General features: G+C 46.6%; 1 protein-coding gene across 7 annotated transcripts; it reads left to right on the plus strand.

The window, feature by feature from the left end:
• CACNB1 (calcium voltage-gated channel auxiliary subunit beta 1) lies at positions 1-22,592 on the plus strand. 7 transcript variants are annotated; one of them, XM_051994638.1, is made up of 14 exons: positions 1-110; positions 3,500-3,589; positions 7,223-7,342; positions 7,523-7,645; positions 8,011-8,147; positions 9,706-9,782; positions 11,320-11,339; positions 11,633-11,713; positions 13,082-13,140; positions 13,358-13,467; positions 14,342-14,493; positions 16,194-16,289; positions 17,019-17,204; positions 19,456-22,592. In XM_051994638.1, exons 1-14 carry the CDS (start codon positions 27-29, stop codon positions 19,912-19,914), a joined length of 1,794 nt encoding a protein of 597 aa, XP_051850598.1. In that variant the 5' UTR covers positions 1-26; the 3' UTR covers positions 19,915-22,592. The 7 variants fall into 7 exon arrangements, with proteins under 7 accessions (XP_051850598.1, XP_051850594.1, XP_051850595.1 ...); XM_051994634.1 differs by lacking the exon at positions 11,320-11,339 and adding an exon at positions 10,336-10,490 and having other exon boundaries at positions 2-110; XM_051994635.1 differs by lacking the exon at positions 11,320-11,339 and adding an exon at positions 10,336-10,490 and having other exon boundaries at positions 12-110; positions 3,503-3,589.
• The last annotated feature ends 3,524 nt before the right edge of the window (positions 22,593-26,116 follow it).

Below are 26,116 nucleotides of genomic sequence, written 5' to 3' on the forward strand. Positions count from 1 at the left end.
CTGGGGCGGGGTGGGGGGGCCTCTCCATGGTACAAAAGACCAGTATGTCTCGGGCCTCTTATCCACCCACCCAGGATATCCCGATGGAGGTCTTCGACCCCAGTTTACAGGTGAGATATGAGGTGGGGGATGGCTGGCTGACACAGAAGGGGGAGGTCGGGGGTGGGGGGTGGGGGGTGGGGGGGAGAAGGCAAACAGAAAGGCAGGAAAGGTCCAAAGGGACCTCTGGTTTGAAAGATCTTGGGAGTTCTGGCCAACCCCAGAGAGGATGCCAGGGAGCAAGGAGTTAAATCCTCAGAAGCTAAAAGAGGGGGGTGCTGTTTTCTGCCTTCCCCGTACCTGATGGGTTAATGATTGATGGGTGATTGGCACTGAAGCAGATAGATGCAGAGGTGGGGAAATAGACAGGGGGTTGGTATCTGCTCCCTTTTTCTCCCGGTGTCCTGACCATTCTGAATACAGGGTGTGTGTGTGTGTCCGTGTATCCGTGTCAATTTGTCTGTCTGTCTCTATGTGGGGTACTTGCTATAGGGGCCCCAAGAGCTGGTTTATAAATCTAAGGAATTGGCTTTGGGGGTGGGGCGGAGTGGGGGGTTAGGAAGGGAGACTGGAGAAGCAGTTGGTGTGGAGGGAGGTAGCTTTCTGGGAGCATCTGGGGGGACCAGGAAGGGGGATGAAGAGGATGCTCTGAAGACAGCAGAAGCAATGGGTGAGGCATTGGTTTAAGAACTGAGGTACCACTGGATACCACAGCCTGGGCACCAATTCTCTAGGGTGTTTCTAGCGGAGGGGCAGACTAGTGAATGAGTTGTTGTCAAGAGACAGGCACTCAGGGTGATGGAGGCCCCAAACCTGAGCTACGGGGTAGGAGTCACACTACCAGGCCATTTCAGCTCCTGACAGGGATTGCTCTAGTCTTCCCATTACTCCCCAAGGCTCTTCCCCTACCACCTTTCACTCCACATCTTGCCCCTGGACATAGACTACTTCAATTTAGACTTAAAATTTCCTAGAGCCATGGAAGGTACCCCAAAGTTTGGAAAGTTGGGAAAATGCCAACCCATTATGGGGGCTAGGAGGAACAATACCATCTGAGAGGGGTTACTTCTGGTTCTCCTCTTGGACACATACATGTACATTTCCCAAGTTTGCTAGGCAAGTTGTCCCCCAAAAGCGAGGCATTCCTCCGTGTGATGTAGACCCACAATCTGGACAGTGGGGCACAAGGGGCTGTGCCAACTGAGCAGCTACCAGGACTAGGAATTTCCGTATTTCAGTTCTGAACCCAGCGAGTCTCTTCCCATCTTTTCCCCTAGTTCCCCAAGTCTCTAAAATTGAATTGGGGGAGGGGAAAGAGGTCATGTTAAACTCTCCTTTGCTGATGGCCTCCAGGAAGCATTTTGTGGGAATGTGGCTCAATGGGTGTGAGACCTAAAAATATCCCCCACCTCCCACCCCAGGCCCCTCAGAGCCAGAAGGCAGCTGGCTGGGGCCTTCTCCTCAGCTGTCCCCTGTCTTTCCTCCTTGCCACTCCCTGCTTCCTTTGCCTGGTGGGGGTGGGGATCAAATCCAGGAGGAGGTGAGGGCTCCCTCCTAGTAACTCACTGTGTGATCTTGGACATGTCATTTTTCTTGTCTGATCCTCAGTTTCCTATCTGTCACATGATACTGTTTAAGGTTCCTTCCAGTTCTGAAACTCCATGAGTATGATTCCTTCCACCTCCCTAGCTCTCTAGGCTTATCCCTGGAGAGAGACCTCATTGGACTGGTGGTAGGATAGAATATTGTTGGGGGTAGGGGAGGACTCGTGAGTCCCAGGACTTACCTAGGGAGTGTTTCGATGCTCCCTTCCCCCTAAATATCCACCCCCTTCCTTGGGACTTGCTATCTTGATACTTGTCCCTTCCCCTTTTAAATGCCAGGGTTAAGGTTGTCATAGAATCCTAGATTTAAAACCCAGGGAACCTTAGAGGTCAGTGAGCCCAACTTCAAAATTTTACTTATGTAGAAATGGAGGCCCAGAGATGACATGATGTACCCAGGGTAGACATCTAGATGGTGCCTGAGGTACCTCAGACCTGGTTCTTACTGACTCCAGCTAAGTTTGCACAACCTTAGACGGGTTCAGCTACAGGGGGTATTGTATCGTCTACTCTTTGGCCGAGCACTGGGCCAGAGCTTTGCTGCCTTACCCACTGAAAACAGGGCAGGTATTTGTGTGGTTTTATTGAAGGTAGGTCAGGAGAAGGTAGAGTAATCCTGGTTTGGGAATTGGGGAAAGAGAAGCTCATCCTACCCAAAGGAGTCATGTCTCCCACAGTAAGTTTGTGACTGTGGGGAAAAGTCTTAGCCCCCACTGGGCCATCTTGTGCCCTTCCACAGCAATGTAATGGGATTTGGTCCAGATCTGGATAAAGGACCAAGGGGAAAGGGGACATTTTGTATGACATGAGAGATGATGACATATTAGACAATATGAAAGGTGGAATGAAATATTATTTGGAATGATGGTATTAAAGATGGTATGAGATGTGGGGGGAGTTTTTTCTTATGGAAAGAGGTGAGTCCAAGTTATGTGTTAGAAATGTCTGGGATTGGACTGAGGACTTGTCATTGCCACTGGATGGAGGACCTGGCAAATAAGGATGAGGGAGGGGATAAGCTACCCACGGAGTAGAGTCCCAGTTGACTTGTTTACATTCTCAGTAGCCCTTTAGCTCCTCTTCTTATAGTCTCTTTTTTCAGTAGTGGTTGGAACTTTCCATGTCCCCCCATTCCCTGCCTTCCAGAATCAGATACCTAGTTCTCCCTTGCTCCTTCCTCCCCAAGTCCCCAGTTGCATCCCTAAGGATTTCTTTAGGTCTGCTTCCCTCTTTCCTAAACCTTTCCTATCTGAATCTCATCTTCCTAACTCTGGCTCCCAGGGAGAACTGGGAGAAGGGGATGAAGAGTTGGAGAGGTAAGGGAAAATCCAAAAAGATTTTCCTAAGAGCTTGGTGGTGAATCTGCACACTGGGTTTTTAATTTCTCCTTTCTCAGGGAGGAGGAGGAGAACACTAACACAGAGCATTCCCACTGCACAGGGAATTGTGGGGGAGATTCCTATTCTCCATCTCTCTCCACTCCCCCATAACCACAGGCCAGAGTTCCCATCTTCCCAAAGGCTGCTGAAGTCTGCACAGCATCTTAATTAGCTTTTCAGCTAACTAGACATTGGCTCCAGCTCTGGAGAGTTGGGGCGGCTCCTCTGCTCCTTCCTCTTGATCTCCCCAGCATGAATGTGTTATCTTTCATTAGTATCCCTCATCCCTATGTCCCAGCAAATGGCTGTGGTCTGGTCCATGCCTTTGGGAAGAAGAGGGACCCTCTCAGGCCATACCACCTGGGAAAGAGGATGTGGGTGGGGAGTAGAAGAAATTTGCAATTTCAAATCTTGGTCAGGTTTAGGGGCTAGGTAAGTGGACCCTCCTTTGACTTTGCCCTTATTGCCCTCCATTAGCAGGGCAAATACAGCAAAAGGAAGGGACGGTTTAAACGTTCGGATGGCAGCACCTCATCTGATACCACCTCTAACAGCTTTGTCCGCCAGGTAAGTGGGGAAGATGAGGGGATGGGAGTGGAGGGAGTGTGAGAGTCCTGGAGGAGAAATTTGGCTTTAAATCAGTACTACCCCAGTCCTCTGCTTCTAGAGATGCCATTTGTTACTAGTCTGGGAGCTTCTTCCTATCACCAACACTTTCCATCTTCACTCAAGGTATACTATTGACTGTGCCTAGATTCTTGGGGTCACATTTGTGGCATTAGTTTATATAACCCCCCATCCGGAAGTCAGTTCCACTGATATCTAGCCCTGGACATCTGGGTCTCCTAGATTTAGGGATATCTTGCCTGAATAAGCTTTTACCTCTGCCTTTTGCTGCCACCTCACTGGTAGTCTTTTTAGATTAAGGGCAGATATAGGGGGTGAGGTCATTAGGGTCCCCTTGAGAACAAGGGGAATAGGTGGCTCTCACCTCAGGACATCCAAGAAAACTCAGGTCTGAAAATAGCAAGAGGACATCTGTTTACACTGCTCTTTAAGAAGAGATAGATTGGGAATGGGGGGAGACAGTGTAGAGATTGGAAAGAGACAGTGAAATTAGAGGCAGAAGGCTTTAAACCAGAAATCCTAGCTATGGTGTGATGAGCAACATTAGGAAAGCTAGTTTAGGGGTCTCCTTTTCACTTTGCTCCCCTTCCTCACACTCCATTTCATTCCACCCCCAACCCCAACCAACCAAACCCAGGCCCCAGTAAGAAGCAGTAAGAAAGGCGATGTAGTTGTCATAGCAACCATGCATCTTGACAAGGACCTGGTACCCAGAATAGATGGTGCTCCAATGGCAGAGTTCCTGGTGCTGGGGGTGGGGGGTGGGGGGCGGGGCACTACTGGAGAACAGAGAGGGGGTGAATGCCCGGAAGGAACAGATGAGAAGGGGCGGGATATATTTCCAGAGGTCACTCCCTCCTGAATCCAGGAAAGGATTAAACCCAGTGAGGTTTGTTCCTGTCGTTATAACAAGTTGTCCTCTTGTGGACTCGCAACAAGAGATACTAGATTGGGAAGTAAACCTTCATTCCAGGGTTTTCTATCTCCTCAGCAATGAGGAAGTCCTTTCCTTGATCTCTTTTGCTACTGCCAAGCTAGACCAGTGCTGAGCTATAAGGTGAAGCTGTGCCCAGTGCTGTGCCTTTTGATAGAAAAAGAACTCCCTGGTTTTACAGAATTTGCTAAACCAGGGGAGTCAGGATTGTCTCTGCACGCCTCCACACACGCCATATCCCCAGTTCTCCAGCTCCTCCCCATTCCCTGACCCCACTCATAGTAGGAGAAGGTGCCCAGTTCCTGCTGTGTCTCTGGGCTAAATATACCCCAGCAGTTTGCAAATGTAGCAACTCTGCCTGTAACTTGAGCCCCCTGGGGGGGAGCGGGCAGCTAGGGCAGCCCCTGCCCACCCCTTGGGGATGGACACAGAAGGCGCCAACATGGAGACACCCGGCCGGACCAGACAGGCCGCGGTGGTGAGCACTGGGGTGTGTGGGTGCATGCAGCCCCTCTGAGGGGCTTGAAGGGAGATGAGGGATTGGTGTGGATGACCTGCCTCCTTTAAGCCGGCTCCTTTCACTCTGGTCTGTTTTTTCTTTCTTTCCATCTGTCCATTTCTAAGTATGTCTTCCTATGTCTCTGGTCTCCCCTCAAATCTGGTTCTCTTTTTGTCTCTCTCCCATTTGGAGTAGACCCCAGTCTGGAGGGGAGTGTTCAGGGAGAGGAGGGTGAAGGGAGCTATCTGGAATTACCCCTCTCCTGTCTTCTTGTCTGGCTTTTCCCCTCCTTAGTCTTCCCCCTTACCCAGTTCCCTCCACTTTTGCTGTCTGTGTGGGAGGGGTTGATTGATGAAGTAGTTTATTGACTAGATGTGAAGAGAGGGGGTCTTTTTATTCCTTTCACTCTCTTCCTGTTTCATGCTGATCTCTTACATCCCCTCAGTTCCTGGACCCATCACTTAAGTTACTCATCACTTAAGTTAATTCACTGCCTGAACCTCTTCTTCTCTAGGACTGGCTTGGCTCTTTCCTCCTAGTCTCCTACTCCTACTCTCTCCTCTTCCCAGACCCATAAGTCTTCTTCAAAAAGAGCCAAAGTACCATCTTGGGCAGGTAGAACCTCTTCCTGCTTTCTGAGACAGACAGAAAAGGTTTCTTCCAGCTCCGGCCACCTTCGCAGCAACATACCCAGCCTTGTTCAAACACCCCCTCACAGACGGGCACAAAACCAACCCTCCCTGCTCCTCTCACTTACACACCCACAAGCAGTAACACAATCAGGCACACACTGTCAGAGGCACACGCAGGCTGCAAGCATCCATAGATCTAACTCTCCCTCCTCCTCTTCCTCTTTCTCTCTTTGTCTTTCTCATTTTTTTCCATAATACAGGTTCATATATGTATTCACACATGTACACATAGAATCATTCATTCAGTCACATTTATGCAAAGCTAAATCATCATGGATATACACGGAAAAAATATGCTGATTTGTGCTGAGCATCCTAGTCGTTACCAATACCTACTTGGGCACAGCCTCCAGGGCAGCTACATCTGAGCTTGGATATCCTTGTGCCCTCATCCCTATCCTTAAGAGTATTCAATGTTTTCCATCTTAGGCCCCAAGGAAAAAAGCAAGAAATCCTCCCATAAGTGGGAGGCTGCCACAAACATCTATTCCAGACTTGCTTCTTCAATGGGCATTTTTCTGGGAAGCCCTCATGACTTTACAATGCTAATAAGGGGATGGGGCTATGATGAAAGACCCAGTCTGTGAGGTCAGCACCTTCAAAGAGGCCTTGGGTCTGTGGGATAGTACCTGACAATGCCAACCAGAAAAGTGACTTTGGGGCACAGGAGGGCCTGGTCATGGTGGGGGTGGCAGGTTGGGGAAGAAGGGACAAGGAGGAACTCTGATTTTGCCCCTCAAATAAACAGGAAACAGTACAACTTTGCTTTTTGGCATCTGTTGCAACCAGGTTCCCCATGCCAGCCTGGGGCACCCACTTCCCACAGTGCAGTGAGCCCAATTCCAGAGATGGGCAAGCTGAAGTTGGCTGACAGGGATGCCATGGGTGGTATGAATCAGTCAGACTCGACTGGAGGGGAGATGTAAAGAAGGGAGAAGGTCTAAGAGGCTGCAGTGGCACTCATGTTGGCATTGCTCTCCTGAGCTTGTGTCCCTATCAAGTTCCCTTCCCCTCCCTTGGCCCCCAGAACAGCTGTTCCTCACCTTAATCTTGTCCAGGCGAGTACCACCCCTTTCCCTCAGTGACCCTGACCCCCCACACCCTTTCTCCCCATCCTCTATCCCAATCTTTGTTCCTTCTCTCCAAAGTGTTCAAAAATTGCTGCCCTAGTGATTCCCTTCTGCCCTCACTTCACCCCAGCTTCTGGCCTTCTCTTGTGTTGTCAACTTCCCGACTATCTCCCTATTCAGTTTCTTCCTTCTTGCCTTCCTTCATGTTCCAGTAGAACTCAGAAGGCTGTCCCCCGGTCCTCAGACCCCCCCCCCCATTTGGCCCCTCGGGCCTCTATTCTTGGACTTCTCCGTGTAGGCTGCTCTTGGTCTCCTTAGCCATGGCGCAGCTCTGGCCCCGGCCGGAGGTGGGCCTGATGTCTTCCCCTTCACTTGCAGGGCTCGGCAGAGTCCTACACCAGTCGGCCCTCCGACTCAGACGTGTCCCTGGAGGAGGACAGGGAAGCCCTGAGGAAGGAGGCCGAGCGCCAGGCCCTGGCCCAGCTTGAGAAAGCCAAGGTAGGCTCGGGGTGGGGGTGATGTTGGCTCTGTTGTATGCTCACAGGTTTAACCTTCTCCTTGACCAAGCCCTGGCTCCATCTAAACCTGCTCTCCCTCCTTCTCTCCAGAGTGGGGTGCTCTGGCCAAAGAAAGGGGGGCTCACGCTTTGCTTGTTGTGCTTTCTTCCCTCTTGCCCAGACCAAGCCAGTGGCATTTGCGGTGAGGACGAATGTGGGCTACAACCCATCACGGGCAGATGAGGCCCCTGTCCAGGGCCTGGCCATCACCTTTGAACCCAAGGACTTCCTGCACATCAAGGAGGTAGGGGCACACCTGCTGATGAGGCGGCCCCAGGTGGCATGGAGTCCCAGGGAGGGGGGAGGGCTCTGCAGAACAGAGCGTGGGAGGGCAAGGGGGTGCTTAGACTGATGGCCCGGTGGGACCAGGGGCAGAGCTCTCAGTAGTAACCCAGAGAATGCAGCTCCTCTGATACTTAGGTGGGTCAGAGGTACTGAAGCTGGAAGTATTCTAGGAGTTGGAGAGATTTCCCCCTCCTGCAGCAGGGAGGAGGGACAGGCAGGGGCTGTTCATCCCTTGGGGGAGGGCTCTTGTGTCCTCCCACTATGGATCAGTCTCTCTTCCCCATCCCTGTCTCAGCCTCCCCTACTCTCCTCTTTCATGGACAGAAATACAACAATGACTGGTGGATAGGACGACTGGTGAAGGAGGGCTGTGAGGTCGGCTTCATCCCCAGTCCGGTCAAACTGGACAGCCTGCGGATGGTACAGGAGCAGAAAATGCGGCAGAACCGGCTCAGCTCCAGGTACCTTCCCAGAGTGGGGAGAGCTCGGTGGTGGTTGTGCATCCGGGGGGTCCTTGGCCCCAGGGTAACTTCCCAATGGCTGCTCCTTCCAGCTTGGATGTTATCCCCGGGTATTGGGCTCAGGGAACTGCAGGAGTAGTTGGAAACTAACCCCTGGACAGATAGCTCCAAAATATGGAGGTTTAGTGTGCTCCACAGCGGGGTCTGGGAAGTCAGAGGGAACAGCATGATATCGTGGGGCTAGTCTAAGGCCTCTTGACGTTGGGCAGCTATGACCATGGACAAGTCCCCCCACCTCGGTTTTCCAACAAATAAGCTAATGTCTAAATCAGTCTGCAGCCTTTCCGATGTCATATGCCACCTATTGAGGGGTAAAGTAACTTACTGGTGAGAGGACTGGCCTAGAGAGTCAGAACCTTTGCTACATGGGAGCTATGTGACTGTGCACAGGAGCCTCCTCTCTGAGTGCCCCAGGCAGTTCTCCAGGTCTGTGAGCTACTAACAAATTTCTGATCCATATCAATGGATGTAGTTTTCTTCTTCTTCTTTTTTTTTTTTCTAATAGAAGTAGAAGGGTAGATCCTTCTATACCTTTAAAAATTATTAAGGACTTCAAAGAGCTACTGTTTATGCAGATTTTAACTAGTTTATGATGCCACATCAGTAATTAAAAGTGATACATTTAAAATATGTATTTATTGGTTCATTGACACTAATAAACCCATTATATATTAATATACTTTTAATATAATATATTTATATATATATATATATATATATATATATATATATATATATATATAAAATATACTTTTATGAAAACTATTTTTCCAAAACAAAAAAATTTGGTGAGAATGAGTTTCACATATTTTTCAAATCTCTTTAGTGTCTAACTTAATAGGAGACTATATTTTCTTGTCTACCTCTGCATCCCATTGAATTAGAAAAGGGAAGACTATTTTAACAGTCTATTTAATCGGCATCTTAAGTATTATTATAGTTTTGACCAAAATCATATTGGCCTGGCAGACCCTTTGAAAGGGTCTCAAGAGTCCCCAAGAGTTCACAGACTACTGCATTAGTGAAATCTCAAGTTCAGACTACCCAAAAGTCAGCCATTCTTCTTCTCACTCTTGTCATAATAATAATTATTATCCCCATTCTTTTCATCTGTTAAGCTATTATCTTTTAGATGGGTTTAGAGAGAAACAGTTCTGAACAAGGCAATAGCCTGCTATTATTTCTTTCTTTTCAAACTCCTATCATGGTGATTTAAAAGAAGAATCATGGTATAGTGAAGAGAGAGCTGACCTTTAAGTCAGGAGCACCTAGATTCAGAGCTTTCCACTGCCACATGATGCTCAAATTATTTAACTTCTCAGTGTTAAGAGACCAAGCATTGTACAGAAGTTGCTGATCTGCATTGTTAGAGTTTATTTTATGAGTAAAACCCAAATTATTTATTGTTTGAGTAAAACCCGTATTATTTATTATTAACAGATGGTTCCCTGAATTCTTTACTCATGAGTTTGTTCTCTTCATCTCTCTTCCCTTGCAGCAAATCGGGTGACAACTCCAGCTCCAGTCTGGGCGATGTCGTGACTGGCACCAGAAGACCTACTCCGCCAGCCAGCGGTAAGAGTGCCTTCCCCTTCCTCCGGGCACCAGGGAGTGACAGGGGGGAGCTTTCCTGGAGAGATGAATCTTAGTCTGGAACTCCATAATATGAGTTCCCTTTCCTCATACCCACTCCAACCTTTGGCATCTAGACAATGGAAAGGCCAACCAGTGCCCTCTGGTCCTGCCCCCCATTCTCCTCATCCCCTTAAGGGTTTCCCCTTTCCATTAGAGGGTAAGACCCCCCAGCAGGCTGGGCATCTTAGCCCCCCCCCCCCCCGCCTGCCCCTATCCCTCCCCTTTCATGTCTCTCCTCCCATTTCTTTGGTGGCTCCATTTTTCTCACCCTCCCCCCACCCCGTGTTCATTCTCCCTAGCACCTTTCATTCACCTCTTCTTTCTCTTTTTTTCCCCTTTCCCCATCCCTGTTTTCTGTTCTGTTCTGCCCATGACCTGCTGTGTCTGTGTGGGTGTGTGTGCGGGGTGTGCCCGGCGGCGCGGGTGTCCGTGCTCCTGCTCCCGCCTCCCCCTCCTGTCTGTCCGTCTCCCCCTTTCTCCTTCTCTGACCCAGGTAATGACATGACTAACTTAGCTTTTGAGTTAGATCCCCTAGACTTAGAGGAGGAAGAAGCCGAGCTCTGCGACCATACAGGCTCCCCTAAGCCTAGTGTTAGCAGTATCACCACCCCGTCTCCCCATGGAAAGCGAATCCCCTTCTTTAAGAAGGTAATCCTCCTGTTCATTTTCTGTGTTCATCCTGGGTCTTTCGGTGGAGAGTAGCAGAGCCTGGGAGGGAGTAGGAAACAGAGGTCTGGGGGAGGGCCGGGAGGAAAAGCCGCATCTCCTGGGCCCCTGCCCAACACTATGCCAGCCTGACCCTTTGAGAGGACGAGGTAAGGAGTGAGGGGTGTGTGAGAAGGGGCCTCTGAAGGGGGTGTAGCAAATTCAGATCCATCTACACCTGCCATGTCCAGGAAGTAATTCCAGTCCCCTATTTCTGTGCATGGAACATTTTGAACCCTTGAGAGGATGGGACCATGATGATAACAGTCCATAATTCTCTCCCCTCTCCTTGACTTTTGTGTGGCAATGGGACTTTCCAATTCCATTCCTGCCCCATTGTAGTACAGAAGAGAAAATATTCCCGTCTTTCCGAGGGACCCATTTCAGAGAACACTGATTGACTTTGCCTGATTACTAACCAGTAGCTCCCCAAAAGGATAGGAACATTTCCTTCCTCCTCATCTTCATTTCAGAGCCCCAGGTTGGGGAAAAAGGAGCGGAGTTGGTGGTAGGGGATGTTGAATCCTTCCACCATTCCCTGGGTCTCAGTTGGGGGCCAGTGGCAGGCAGGGCCTTGCCTTCACGTGGGGTCCCTGCCCCTCTCCCTCAGCTGCTTGTCACTAACACGCATGCCTTGTTATTTCTTCTCATCCACCCTGCTCTCTACAACCCTCCTGTTTCCCCTGGTTCCTTGTCCTTTGCCCCCTGTGCCTGGGTACTCTCCCTTTTCCCCTCCTTATTCCTACCCCATGCTGGCAATCACTGGACCCAGCCAAACAGAAGCAGAAATCGGTAAGTAATATGGCTTTCTGTGTTTCTTCCCACACTCCCTTACCCCGCCCCCCTCCCCAGCTGGGACAAAGCAAGGAGGGTGGGGCTCCTTAAACCCCTGATTCTCTCCTGCTCCATCCCAACCCATTCCAGTGGATGGGCACTCCTGCCTCCTTCTCCTCCGTTTGCAATATCTGGACCCTGGGACTAAGGGATGGGATTGGGAAAGGGAAAGATCACTGAGGGGGGCCCCTGAGAATGGTGGAGAAGGGGCTAATGCTGCCCCCCACCATAGGGCCTTTCCTTTTCCTTAGGCGGAACATGTCCCCCCTTATGATGTGGTACCTTCCATGAGGCCCATTATCCTGGTGGGACCATCACTCAAGGGTTATGAGGTGAGTGTCCCCTCTGTCCTGAACTTCAGACCAGGATCCTAGAAGTTGGAGCCCTGTAGAGAGACAGATTTCCTATGAGATCTCACAGATGGGATCTCAGGAAAGACTGGACAAAGGATCCCCTTATCAACTGACATCACTTTGATTCAGGGAGTTCATCTTTCTTTAAAATTCAATTAATTAACATTTACTTTTTTCTCCCTTCTACCTCTCTAATTGAAAAAAAGAAAAGCCAAACCCTTGTAACAAATATGCATAGTTAAGCAAAACAAATTTCTGCATTGACCTTGTCCAGAAATATGTCTGGTTCCATGTCTTGAGTCTGTTGTCTTTCTGTTAGAGATGGGGACAGGGATGGCTTCATTTAAAGTCCTCCAAAAGTGTGACTGATCTTTGCATTGATTGATCAGAGGTCATAAGTCTTTAAAGTTGTTTCTCTTAACTGTGTTGTTATTGTACAAATTGTTCTCCTGGCCTTTTCATTTTAAATCAATTTATGTAAGTTTTCTCAAGCTTCTCTGAGGCAGCTAAGTGGCACAGTGAATAGAAAGGCAGGCCCAGAGTCAGGAAGACTCATCTTCCTCAGTTTAAATCTAGCCTCAGACATTTACTGTGTGTCCCTGAGCAAGTCACTTAACTCTGCTTGCCTCAGTCTCTTCATCTATCAAATGAGTTAGAGAAGGAAATGGCAAATCACTTCAATATCTGTGCCAAGAAAACCCCAAATGGGGTCACAAGGCATTTGAAACACCAGAATAACAAAAAAGCTTCTCTGACGCCATCCTTTTTACCATGTATTATGAATACAACAGTATTCTGCATTTACTATGTAATAATAAAATAAATAGTATTCTACTACTTCCCTAAACCGTAACTTGTTGTTCTCAAGTATTGGGTACTCTCTTAGTTTACAGTTCTTTGCTTTTATAAAGAGCTGCTATAAACATTTTTGTATATGTGAGCCCTTTTCTTTTTTCTTTGATCCTCTTAGGCTACAGTTAATAGTATATAGTGTAAATATAGTTAATAGTATATATATTGTCAAAGGTGCACAAATTTAGTGATTTTGGGGGCATTGTTCCAAATTACTTTCCAGAGTAATTGGACCATTTCACAGCAGTATGTTTATGCAGCCCCTCCTACTTTGTTATTTTGCATTTTTATCATCTTTGCCCATTTGGTGTGGAACCTATGAGTCGGTTTCATTTTCATTTTTCTAATTATTAGTGATTTGGAGCATTTGTTTTTCAAATGAGTGTCAAGCCTTTTTTTAAAGAATTGTCAGGAGCCAGGCAAGAGACAGCCAGAACAGCAGCTAAGATCCTCTCCCTTTCATTGCTCTTGTTCCCATTTCCTCCTCTTCCCCAGGTCACAGATATGATGCAGAAGGCTTTATTTGATTTCTTAAAGCATCGATTTGATGGCAGGTGAGACCTTGGATGTTCTTTCCCTATCCTCAAAGACCACTTGATCTTGGCCGACTCTGGAGGGGGTTAGGTTAGGATTGCTGAGTAACCCAGTCTAGGAATGGAAGGTTAACCAGGGGAAGAGAAATGTGGTGGAAGGACCTAGAATTGGGGAGAGGGGAGGAAGGAGTAGAAAGGAGGGCAAGCTACTGACTACTTCCTTCTTCCCTGCTCCCAGGATCTCCATCACTCGGGTAACAGCTGACATCTCTCTTGCCAAACGTTCTGTCCTCAACAACCCTAGCAAACACATCATTGTTGAGCGCTCCAATACTCGCTCCAGTCTAGGTAAGGACAGAGGAGTCAGTCGCCTGCCTAATGTAGACAGCAGGGTCTGGAAGGATTCATTTGCAATAGCAGTGAAGCAGGGCTTACAATCTGGGTTGGGAATGGATCTTGTTTCCCCCACTGTCCCTCCAGCATACTGATTTTTTGCCTGCTTTTAAGATGCTAGATGCCAATTTTGCTACTCACGTTATCTAAGGTGGGTCGATAGCTCATCTTTCTATCTGTATCAGAGCTGCTTTCTACAACCAGTGTCTGGACACTTCCATCTGATCTCAATCTTTCTATTTCTCCCCCCCATCTTTGGTTTCTCAGTACATAATCCCTGAGCCCCTCCTCTGTTCATCCTCTCCCCTCCCTCCCATCCCCTCCTAATTCCCCCTCCCCCCCTCACTAGTCTCTCATTGTTTCTCCTTTCTCTGTCTCTGTGTGCCTTTCTGTTTCTCTCTCCCTCCCTCCCTCTGTCTTTGTCTCTTTTTCTTTTTTTTTCTTTCCTTCCCACCTTCACATTCCTTCCTCCAATTGTCTGTAAATAGTCTTGTATAATTTTTGTGAACCTTTCTCCCATTAGGACATACTAGAAAGACCCTTGGGCTGGGAGTCAGAACTAAGTTTTGAGGATTTATGTCAGGGCTCATTTGCTATGGACAAATCATTAGTTTCTTTGAGCCTTAGTTTCCCTCTGTATAAAATGGGAATAATAATATTGACATTACCGCTCACAGAATTGTCTGGGGGAAAGAATTTTGTAAATTTTACACTGCAAAAAGTGGCCCATTCCTTATCAAAGCCTGTGTCTCCTTTCCCCAGTGTCCTTGTCTCCTCACTCCCTGTACATACCCTTTAATTTTTTTTTTCATGATCTCTCTGATCTCAGCTGAGGTACAGAGTGAGATTGAACGGATCTTTGAGCTGGCTCGGACACTGCAGCTGGTGGCCCTGGATGCTGATACCATCAACCATCCTGCCCAGCTGGCCAAGACATCGTTGGCCCCCATCATCGTTTACATCAAGATTACCTCCCCCAAGGTGTGTTTCCCCTCATTCCAACTCTACTCTTAGACCAGCCCTGTCAGACAGAAAGTTTCTACTCATATCTCAGGCAGATGGAAGATCCTGAGGACAGACATCTTGGCCATTCCTGCCTTCTGTGATCTTGTATAACCTTTCCTTGCTTAATCCAATTTAGTTGTATGTCATAGCATCCTGTCCCTGAAGTCATGGTCCTCTTCATTTGCCCTTCAGAAGGGCAAACAACAACTACAACAACAATCTTAGAATCTCCCACTTGACTCTCCTTTATCTATCAGTAAAGAAGTAAAGGAGGAAGAATGTTGGTTTAGTTCCCCATCAACTCCTTTGCCTGTTTCTCATAGATGTTTTTAAAATTAAAAATCTATCTTCATTATATTTTTTTAGAGCATAGACTCAGGGCTTCTAAAAATGGCCAGTGAATACAAAATAAAAAATTTCCCAAAGTCTATATAGTTTCTAGTTATATCAGAGAAAAAGAAAGATGCAATCAGTTCAAAAAGGAAAATTAAAAATTTACATTTCAAAGATAATACTTGTAAGATTTACATTTCAAAGATTACAGAATTAGATCAGTTGCAAATTGATCAAGAAACACAGAAAAAAAATTTTTTTTAAAGAAACACAAAAGTTTCTAACAAATGATTATCTTAAAACAAGATGATTATAATAATAATATCATTATAAAATAATAATATTTCTTTCTTTCTAAGAGGAAGGTAGAGAACCTTTGTCAATCTTCTTGTCCTCTTATAATCCTTACCCCTTTCTACTATCCATCCTACTTTTTTGTTGGGTAACAGATTTCTATACCAAATTGAGTGTGTGTTTTTCTCATTTTGATTCAGTTCATATGAAAATAAGCCCTGATCCCCTTATTTTCCCTTCCATTTCTTAGAGGGATTTTGATATGGTGGTAGATCATAGTCTCCTGTTAAACTGTAGTTAATCATAGTCTCCTGTTAAACTGTAAATGCCATAAGGACAGGGATAATGTCTTTTCTGATCTTTATACCTCCTCCAGAGTCTAGTGTAGTGATATGTACACAGTAGATGATCCATAATTCTGGAATTAAATTCAAAATGGCTGGCCTAGGGAAAAGAGGGAGTGGTAGGAGTGAGACTTTTAGATCAGTGTTAGAAGAAGTGGGTGCTTCATCCTGAAAGAGATGAAATGAGAAGATAGCGTAATTATATCCTGTAAGTCCTTGAAGGTTTGTCATTATCACAAGAAGATGAAGACTTTGCTGTTTCCCATTGCCATGAAGAATACCACAGAGAAGAGGGTTATAGCCACAGTAAGAGAAACTGGTTAATCCCAAGCAGTTCCTGAGTTGCCCAAAAGATCCTGTGACTTCTTAAGTCTTTGCCAAATGTGATTAGAACTTGGGAGTGGAAGTGGATGTTGAAAAAAAAATCTTTTTTGCTCCCTCTCGATCATAAGTTTTAATGAGCATCTTTGTATTTGAAGAGCACTGTTTGTAAGTACTTAACAACATGCCTGGCACATAGTAGGCATGATATAAATGCTTATTTCTTTCCTCTGCCCTTCCACTCTTGTCCTAATTCTGGCCCCTCTCCCAAGTACCTGACATTCCTTCCAATCAGGGTACCTAACCCTTCAGGGACTTCCTCCCCTATGTCCTGCCTCATCTCCTGTTTCTCTTTCCCTGTTTTCCTCCCATCCCCAAATACAGGTACTCCAGCGCCTCATTAAATCCCGAGGGAAGTCTCAGTCCAAACACCTCAATGTTCAGATAGCAGCATCAGAAAAATTGGCACAATGCCCACCTGTGAGTATTACTTCTCTCCTCTTCCCTTTTCTCTCCCCGCCACTGCCCAGTGGAGGTAATAGATAGAAGGCAGAAGTTTGGATGGAAAGATTCATCTCTCTGGGAGGTCACAGTAGCCCAGTTATGCAAAGTATTTTGATATTCTTTTGGGGTAGGTACCAGTTAGATTGACTATGACTCTATCTTCTGCAAGAAGCACTTCTGGGTTCCCTTTAATACCATACCTTTCCTCTGAGATTATCTCCGGTTTATCTTATATCCAGCTTATTTTTACATAGTTATTTGCATATTGTCTTCCTTGAAGGAAAGGGCTGTTTTTGCTTTTCATAATATCCACAGAGATTAGCTTAGTCCCTGGCACATAGTAGGCACTTAGTGACTTGTTGATGGGCACAGTATGCTTCTTCTGGTTCAGAATAGTCGATGCTCCCTTGGATTTCTCCTTCTGGGTTCACCATGGATCTTCTGTGTCCTTTCCCTTTCCCCTTTCCCCCTCCCCACCATACCCCATCCTTTGTCACATCAGTATCATTCACTTGGAAGAAGGGCTTGGGCTCCAATCCAAGTTTTATTTACTATCTGTGTGACCTTAGATAAAGAATTTGATCTCTTGGAGCCTCCGTTTCCTCACCTGTAAAGTGATGGGTTTTGGTGAGCCCTATTTCTAAGCTCTTTCCTTCTTGGCTCTACTCCCAGCTAACCCTAGCCAACTCCTCCTCTCATCTACAGGAAATGTTTGACATCATCCTGGATGAGAACCAATTGGAGGATGCTTGTGAGCATCTGGCAGAGTACCTGGAGGCCTACTGGAAAGCTACCCACCCACCTAGTAGCACACCACCCAACCCGCTGCTTAACCGCACCATGGCCACTGCAGCCCTGGCCGCCAGCCCTGCCCCAGTCTCCAACCTCCAGGTACAAGTGCTCACCTCCCTCAAGCGCAATCTCAGCTTCTGGGGGGGGCAGGACGCCTCCCAACCAAGCACTGGTGCATCCCCACTGCAAGAGCATGCTCTCTAGTGGGCATCATTGCTCAGCTACCCACCCATTGCAACAGCAGCAGCAGCAATGTGGGATCTGAGAGCAGTGGACATGGGGACAGGGAGAATTTTGTTTTGTAAAAAAGTGGTAAGCAGCTGCTATTGTCTTTGTGGTCTTTGTTAATCATGGCCCACCAAGTAAGCTAATTCTTGGGCTATATTCCTGACCTTGATACCTACTCCTAGGCTACTTTGGAACATGGAACCATCCAAAGCCAGAAAAGGACTATAGAGTTTATCAGATCGTAGAGTTTAGAGTTGGAAAGGACTTTAAAGATCATTTAATCCAACCATCTAATTTTACCAATGAGGAACCCAGTGCTGTTGTGTCTTACCCAAGGAAATGAGTAACAGAGCTGATATTCAAATCCAGGCTCTGTTTTACTTCAAATCCATGCTTTTTTCCATTAATTATATCATTAGTCCTCACCCCTTGTAGAGAAAGATATTGAGTCCTGCAGAGGGAATATGACTTGATTTAGATGCCCAATTCTACTGTCTGGCACCAACACCAAGTAGAGAAAGGCTTCATCTAGAAATCTCATTGGAAATATTAAATAGAAATAGTCTTCCATATTGGGTTCTCAAGACCCAGAGAGGTCATACAATAGAATCCTCAGAGACACTACAGAGCAGGAGTTCTTAACCTGGGATCTATAGACCACCAAAGGGTCCATGGATAGATTTCAAGATGTTTCTGAATTTGGAAGAGGGAAAATGCATCATTATTTCTACATCCATAGACTTCAACAGACCAAAAAAGGGATATCCATGACACAAAAAAGTTAAAAACCCTTGCACTAGAGGTTTCCTGGGCTCCCTGAGTGGATGAATTACATGAACTGATACTACTCCATCCCTTTCTCCCCTCAATTGCATTCCTCGCCTTCAGCTCTCCCTTGCATTAACACCCAGTTCCTCAGATTATGAAAGCTCTCTATGGGATCTCTCCAATAGATCTCCTTGTTTGGGCCATACCTTTCTCAGACACAACACAACACTGGATCTTCATTCCTTTCCATTTGGGGAAGAAGCATGAGAACTTTCCCAACCTCATGCTCTGAGATCTTTGGGTGGGGTTGGCTTTAGTATTAACTTGTGTCCCTTAATCCTGGCATGTGAATGGATGGATGTGAAGGAAGCATGGGGACTCTGTGATAGGGAGGGGATTATTGGGAATGGGATGTGAGTCTGGTAGAAGAGGACTTGTAGCCCAGGGGTGGGTAGGAGGGTAAAGGAGTCCAAATCACTCTTTAGTCCAGGGGTCCTCAAACTACAGCCTCGGGCCACATGTGGCAGCTGAGGACGATTATCCCCCTCACCCAGGGTTATGAAGTTTCTTTATTTAAAGGCTGGCAAAACAAAGTGTGTGTTTTTACTATAGTCCAGCCCTCCAACAATCTGAGGGACAGTGAACTGGCCCCTATTTAAAAAGTTTGAGGACCCCTGCTTTAGTCCCTTAAGGGGAAACAAGCATTTCTAACTAAGAAGTTCATTAGGCTGTAGTTGTAAAGATGGAGCAATTAGTCACTCTAACTGGAGCAATTATTAGCCCTGACTAAGTATTAATGAGTGGTGATTCTAATGAGATTTTTTTTTTAATGATTACTAACATAAGTGGGACATTAATGCTGGGTAATGCTAAGAGAGAATTAATGATTATTCATGGTCACCAAGCTTGTTGTCTCTAGCTCACTGGCTATTTATTTATGCCCATGAATTCCCAATAATTTATACATGATATTGATGAACAAGTTTTAAACACCTCAAGTTGGACGCCACCCTTTTCTCATCTAGCAAAAGAGCCAAGTTTCTAGGAACATCCCCTAGACCTTCCCAAGGTCTAGATCTTGGGCTTTTGCTTTGCCTGTCTTGTATATAGTATATAGAGCGATCTCCTGTCGCTAGCCAGCGGGCCAGTGCCCAAGGGATGTGCCCACCTTTCCTAGAGGCCTTCCAGGCTCCTTCGATGCAGTCACCACTTCGTCCCTGCTGGTGGGAGAGTTGGTGGGGTGCCCCTCTGCCAATCTGGGTGCTTTGGCGCGGCCACTAACTTTGCCTTGCTTTTGTGTTTTTCTCACCCCTTGCCTGTTCTGCATGGTGTGTGCCGACTTACTGCTAACCAGGGAACGTACCGAATGCCTGGGGACCAAGCGCCTGAGCGGGCAGTGGGCGAGCGAGCCAGCTTACATGAGTACCAGGGTGAGCTGGGCCCGGGCCAGGGCGGCCACCCTCCGGCCCGGGCCGGCACCCTCCGGGCGCTGTCCCGCCAGGACACTTTCGATGCTGACGCCTCGGGCAACCGTAACTCTGCCTACATTGAGCTGGGGGACTCTTGTGTGGACATGGAGACTGACCCCTCGGAGGGCCCAGGGCCAGGAGACCCTGCGGGGAGCAGCTCTCCTCCCGCCCGACAAGGCTCGTGGGAGGAGGAAGACGAAGAGGAGGAGCTGCCCGACAACCGCAATCGGGCCACGCCCCGGGGCCCGGCCAAACCCCAGTACTGTCCGGAGGGGGGTGGGGCCATGCTGGGCCGGAACAAGAATGAGCTGGAGGGCTGGGGGAGGGCCGTCTACAACCGCTGAGGTTGGTGGGCAGGGCCAGGGAGGAAAGAGGTTTTAGGGTAAGGAAAGAGGGCGAATACTGACCAACCTGGGGAGCTAGGAGAAGAGCGGGGTGTCTCATCTCCTGGGGCATTACGTCACCCCCACAAAAGGAGTCACCTCACCTAAGGAGCAATAGCTTTCCCTCTAGGGGGAGGGTACCTCACCACTTGGGGGCAGCACCTCACCCTTCTGTGGGAGGTTACCGCACCTGGGGGGGCTATCTCACCCCTCGAGGGGCTATCTCACCCCTCTGGGATGCCTTTACTTCACTCTTTTTTAGAAGAGTATAGGTATAGCGTATTCTCCAACTACTCTCTGGGGTGTGGTCTCACCCCAAGGGGGGAATGATCCTTCTGTGGGTGGGGTCTCACTTCTAGGGGATAGTCCTGCCCTTCTTGGATGCCTTTGCTCACTCTTGTGGGATATCATCTTACCCCCTGGGAAGTGGGGGAGGGGAGGGGTTTAGCGCCCCCCCTGAAGAGTATTATCCTTCTTGGGGGCAGATAGATTACCTGAGGGAATGAGGTAATTGCCGTTCTCCTTCTAGGCTGTTTACCTTCTTCTCTTTAGGGCATTTTCTCCCCAAAGTTCATTAACCTTTTCAGCCCCAGGTCCTAAGCAAAAGTCCTAATAGGGTTGGCTTCTCCACCTCCTACTCTTGGGGAACTGGCAAGGGTAGAGAAGGATTCTTCCTAGATTGAGAATTACACAGAACATCCTTTCCATGAGACTTATCTCCTCCCTTGAGCCGTAGACCCAGCTCCCTCCTCATTCTCCAGTTTTTTGGCAGCTTTGTTAGGAGTGGGGGGGGGGGAGGGAGGGGTAAAGGGCTGAGTCTTTAGCTCTGTCCCATTCACATTGGTGAGGAGGGGGTTCCAGGTGTGAATGAGTAAGCACCATCAAGTTCATGATCACAGATCCCAAGGGAGGGGTCTGGGCCCAGTGCCTCAATCGCTTGAGGGAGGAGGAAGAAGGGAACCTCCCCCTTTGTTGGGGTCCGTCTGTCCACCCCCATGCTTCAGCCCCTGTCCCTACTCCCCTGACCTTTGCTTCCAATTGCCAGTACGCTGAACTCTTGCCAAGCCTAAACAGGAGGAGTCTTTCTCCTCTTCCCACACACTTAACTCCATGCCTCTGTGGTAGGGTACCCATCGTAGGCTGTTCCCTGTCTCTTTTGGAAACCAAAAATTGTTTTCCCTATTTTTGCCCTGGAGATCTGTCCCTGTCCAGGCTTAGCAAGGAAGGAGGCCAGGGCCTTGGCTGGCATTGGGGCAGTGCTCTCACCCGGTGGGCACCGTCCGTACTGACCTCAGCTTCTCCCTTTGGAATCCCTGCTCGCTGCTGCTGTGTCTGCCTCTCGTATTATGAACTCCATCTCCAGGTCCCCAGTGCTCTGAGGAGAGGCTGCGGGCCTCCCCAAGACCATCCTCCTCTCCCATCCCACTTAGGGTTGCCATCTTGACTTGGTGTTTGTAATCCCCCCAGCTCTCTCCGGGGAAGAGAACCATTTGTGCCAATGAGGCCTGGGCCCTGCCTGCCTCAGGGATGGGCGCCATCATGCCTGTCTCACCACCTCCTGTGCCAACTTCACCCCCGACCCCTCACTCACTTTGGGGGGGATAGGTGACAACTCACTGGTCGGAAGACATCACTGCCCGGCCTCCGTCCCACCTCCCCCTTCTGTCTCCTCCTGGACGGCTTTCCCTCCCATCTCTCGGTTGAGTACTTTGCCAGATAGATAGTAAAAAAAAAGTCCCCCCTTCCCCCGTCCTTTCCCCAAGCCTGGTCCTTTCCCCCACCATGCATGTGGGAGCAGGTGCGCGCATGGACATACTCGTGAGCTGACATGCATGGGAGAGGGAGGGGTGCGGGGGACCAGCGTTGGCAGGGGGAGGGGGGAGCTATGAATAAAAAGTGCCGGAGCTGTTGACTCAGAGAGAAAGTCACCTCATTTACATATTGTTGTGCAACTCGTTTCCCCCAGGTTTATCTCCTAGAAGCCCAGAAACCGCATGGGCCTGAGAGGCTCCATTTGCCTGCGATCCTTACTTTTCTCCCAAGCACCCGGGGAGGAAAAACAATGGGGGGGGGGGGGTGCCACACGTGGAGGGAACCAGACTCAGCTTTGACGTTCTGAAACGGCACTCTAGTTTTTCCCCCTCCTGGGAACACAATCGGATCTTGGCTGCTCCCTCTGAATTATCTGACTCAGGTCCAAATCCTTGACCACTACCATCCCTCATTGACTGACTATACTTTATTTTCTTATCTCCTCTTTCCCCAGGTGTAAAATATTGTTGGGGGGAAAAGGGCTCAGGTCCGGCTAGGGGAGTTCTGAGGAGCACAATTAAATGTTCAGTCACATTTTATAATGTTTGGAAGGGGGACACCCTTCCCCGTGAGAACTAACAAGTTCATGACAGCTGCCTGGTCAGTCCCTGCCTTGCTGCCTGCATCTGACAAAATGGGGCAGGAGGTGAAAGCTTTTGACACTTGTTACCACAGGACCTCCCCTTCATTTCCCCCCATCCCAACATACACATTCTCCTTTCTGCTCTCAAGTCTCTATTAGATTGGATGTCTGGGAAACTCAGTCTTCTGGCAAGGGCTTTCTTCTATTAAGAATGGGAAATATATATTATTTTTTAAAAATCTGGTTACTGGACCCAGGGTGTTTTATATTCTGTTGGGGTGTGGAGAGAGGGGAACCCAATATGTACCCAGAAAAGTAAATCTAAAATAATTTTAGGCAGATGAGACTGCTAAGAGCATGTCAGATCTGGTGTCTAAGCTTAGTCTTGAAAGAAACTAAGGATTGATCCTAAAAGATAAGACAGAAAAATATCCCCCCATATGTAGGAAAGCCTGTAAAAAGGAACAAAATTAGGACAGGGAATGTTTGAAGGGTAATTAGTGGGCCAGTTGGATTGAAAGAAGTACATGAAGGAGCGTAATGTAAAGTATCTAGAAAGGTAGATCTGGTGGGAACCAGATTTTGAAGGGCTTTTTTTTTTTTTTTAAATAACTTTTTATTGATAGAACGCATGCCAGGGTAATTTTTTACAGCATTATCCCTTGCACTCACTTCTGTTCTGATTTTTCCCCAGATGGCAAGCAGTCCTTTACATGTTGAATGGGTTGCAGTATATCCTAGATACAATATATGTGTGCAGAACCGAACAGTTCTCTTGTTGCACAGGGAGAATTGAATTGAAGGGCTTTAAATGCCAGGCTGATTAATTTGCATTTTAATCCTAGAGGTAATAGGGAGCCATTGAAGATTTTTGAACTGGAAAGGGAAGAAAAAAGACATTTCAATAATACTGGTTTTGTAGGTGTGTGGAAGATGACAGCAGAGTGCATATCATATTGTAGAGGCTTAATAAATGTTTATCGACAATAACTATAAATAAGAAGGTAAATTAAGACTATACTGCAATAGTCCAGACAAGAAATGATGAGAATCTGAACTAGTATAGCATTTATGTGAGTTTGGGAAAAGGTTAATAATTTAGATTTAGAAATTACTTGTATAATAGGAAAAAAAAATTGAATCCGTAAGAGTGGATAAGACCACCAAAAAGGTAAAGGGAGAGAAGAGATGGAGCCTTAGAGGACATAGATCATAATTCCACACATTAGGCTGACAAGGCACTGTCAGTAAGAGAAAAACATAACAGAACACATCTTGGAAGTCAAGGGAGAATAATATCCTACAGGAGTTGGTGCTGAAAGGTGCCGAGAGGTCAAGGAGAAGACTGATAAAAAGCCATTAGACGTAACAATTAAGAGCATTGATATCTTTAGAGAGAGCAGTGCTGATTGAGTGTCAAAGTCAGAAGCTAGAAAAGAAGAATGAGAAAATGGAGTTCACTGTATTCTAGAAGTTTAGCTGTGAGATGGAGAAGAGATGTAGGATGATGTGGGGAAAAACTTTTAAGGATAGAAGAGACCTAAATGTATCTGTAGACAGTAGGAAAGGAGTTGTTGGGTTAGGAGAGTTGGAAAAGGAGAGGATGAGAGAATAATATGCTCCTGCATGAAACAGGATAGTTTGGAATCATGGGCTCATTTGGAAGGGTTCATTTTGGCAAGAAGAGTCTCTCCTTTCTCATAGATCAGAGCAAAGGAGAGAAGAGGTACTAACTAAGGCAGAGGGATTTTGAAGTGTGGAATGGGAAGGAGCTCACCTCATTGTTCTCGATTTTCTCAGTAAAGAAGGAGATGAAGTATTCTGAGGGGGAATTGGATGAGGTATAGGAACCTTGCAGAAAGAAAAAAAGGTTTAGAATGGCCACTGGATAGCATATGATAGAAAATCAAGGGGGAATAAAAAAAAAAAAAAGCCAGCCATCATTTTAGCAGTGAGAATCGATTGAAAAGAGATAACATACATTATAATGGGCCTTGTCACCACTATTGTGTTCAGTAACACAAACAGTTATAAAGAAGGCAAATAATGAGGGTAATTGAGGTTTGGATTTTGGCAAGGGAAGCCTGGTTATGTGACAAGGAGGGCAGGGAATTCAAGGATAGATGACTTCGTATGGCTGAACTGATAACCATGGGGATCAAAACTGAAAAGAAAGGAAAGTGAGACAAGCGCAAGAATGATGAATGAGGGGCAGTAGAGGAATGGAGGCTCATGATGAATAAAAGGCAGAAGTGGAATAAGGAAGAAGATAAGATAAAAGGATTTGGGGTTGCTTTGGTAGTTCAAATTCTAGATTATAATGAAATGATAAATTCACCAATAGGATAGTTAATAAAAAGAAATTCACTTAACCATGTCAGAAAAGTGTTCAACAAGGTTATGACATTGATTCAGTTGAATTCTTCAGAAAATGTAGGAAAGGCCATAGATTATTACTTCTACCACAAAAGTTCTTAGCCGATGGAATCTTAAGAGTTATAGATCATAGAGTTAGCACAATAATAGGGATAGGGAAATCCATCTCTCTAGAGATGATCATATTCTCTAGAGATGAGTCTCACTGTCTAGATAACCGGAATGGAATGAAAAAGTTGCTAAGGGGAATCAAGGAAGCTGATGAACTGGGAAGGCAGGATCTTTGAAGATATGTGAGTTGTTTTCCACATACAATTGCCTTCTATTGGAGACTGGGATGGAGATAGAGAAGTCTGTGAGCCAGTCACTAAAATCATTGAGAAAGAAGGGGAAATGGTTTGAGGAATAGTAGATGATTTATTTTATTTTATTTTAATTTAATTTAATTTATTTTTAATATACATTGTTTTATGAAGTATGTTGGGAGAGAAAAATCAGAGCAAAAGGGAAAAACCATGGGAGAGATTAAAAAACAGAAGAAAGAAGTGAACATAGAATATGTTGGTTTACATTCAGTCACCTTAGTTCTTTTTCTGGATGCAGATGGCATTTTCTGTCCAAAGTCTATTGGGATTGCTTTAGATCACTGATCTACTTTTTTATTGTGATCTTGAGATCACCAAACTACTGAGAAGAGGCAAGCCTTTCATAGTTGATCATAGCATTCTTGCTATTATTGTATACAATGTATTCCTGCATCTACTTGTTTTTCTCAGCATCAGTTCATGTAAATATTTCTAGGTCTTTTTATAATCAGCTTATTCATTATTTTTTTATAGAACAATAATATTCCATTACCTTCATGTACCACAACTTATTCAGCCATTACCCAATTAATGGACATCCACTCCTTTGAGAAATAGCAGATGATTTTAACAAGGATCTGAATCGGGTAATGGAGAAAGATGGAAAATAATGTGTGATGATAGGAGCCAAAGTGTAAAGACCTTTAAATGCCAGCCTGATGCATTGCTCTTCCTTTCAGCCCAATGTGTCAGGGAACATGAAAGAAGTAGTATCCAGTTCTACATGACTTGCCAAGGATGGATGGGTAAGAAAGCAATGTCTTCCAGAAAGAGCCAGATTTCTATTAGCACCAGAAGATAGGAAGAGGAGGAGGAGGTGGAGAAATCTAGAACTAAGGGAAGTTTAATAATAGTGAGATGGGGGAAAGGGTTCAGTGTTATGTGAAATACAAAGCAGAGGAGGACTTGGGAGGGATAAAGCTGAAATAGGTAGAAAAGAGAGTAGTAGAAGAGGAGGCAAGCTATTACAACCTTTTATCCATCTATCCCTTCCTCTGCCTCACTCCTCCTCAATTTTATTCAGCAG

This window comes from Antechinus flavipes, chromosome 4 (genome assembly GCF_016432865.1).
Source record: "Antechinus flavipes isolate AdamAnt ecotype Samford, QLD, Australia chromosome 4, AdamAnt_v2, whole genome shotgun sequence".
In the NCBI taxonomy this organism is placed as follows: Eukaryota; Metazoa; Chordata; class Mammalia; order Dasyuromorphia; family Dasyuridae; genus Antechinus; species Antechinus flavipes.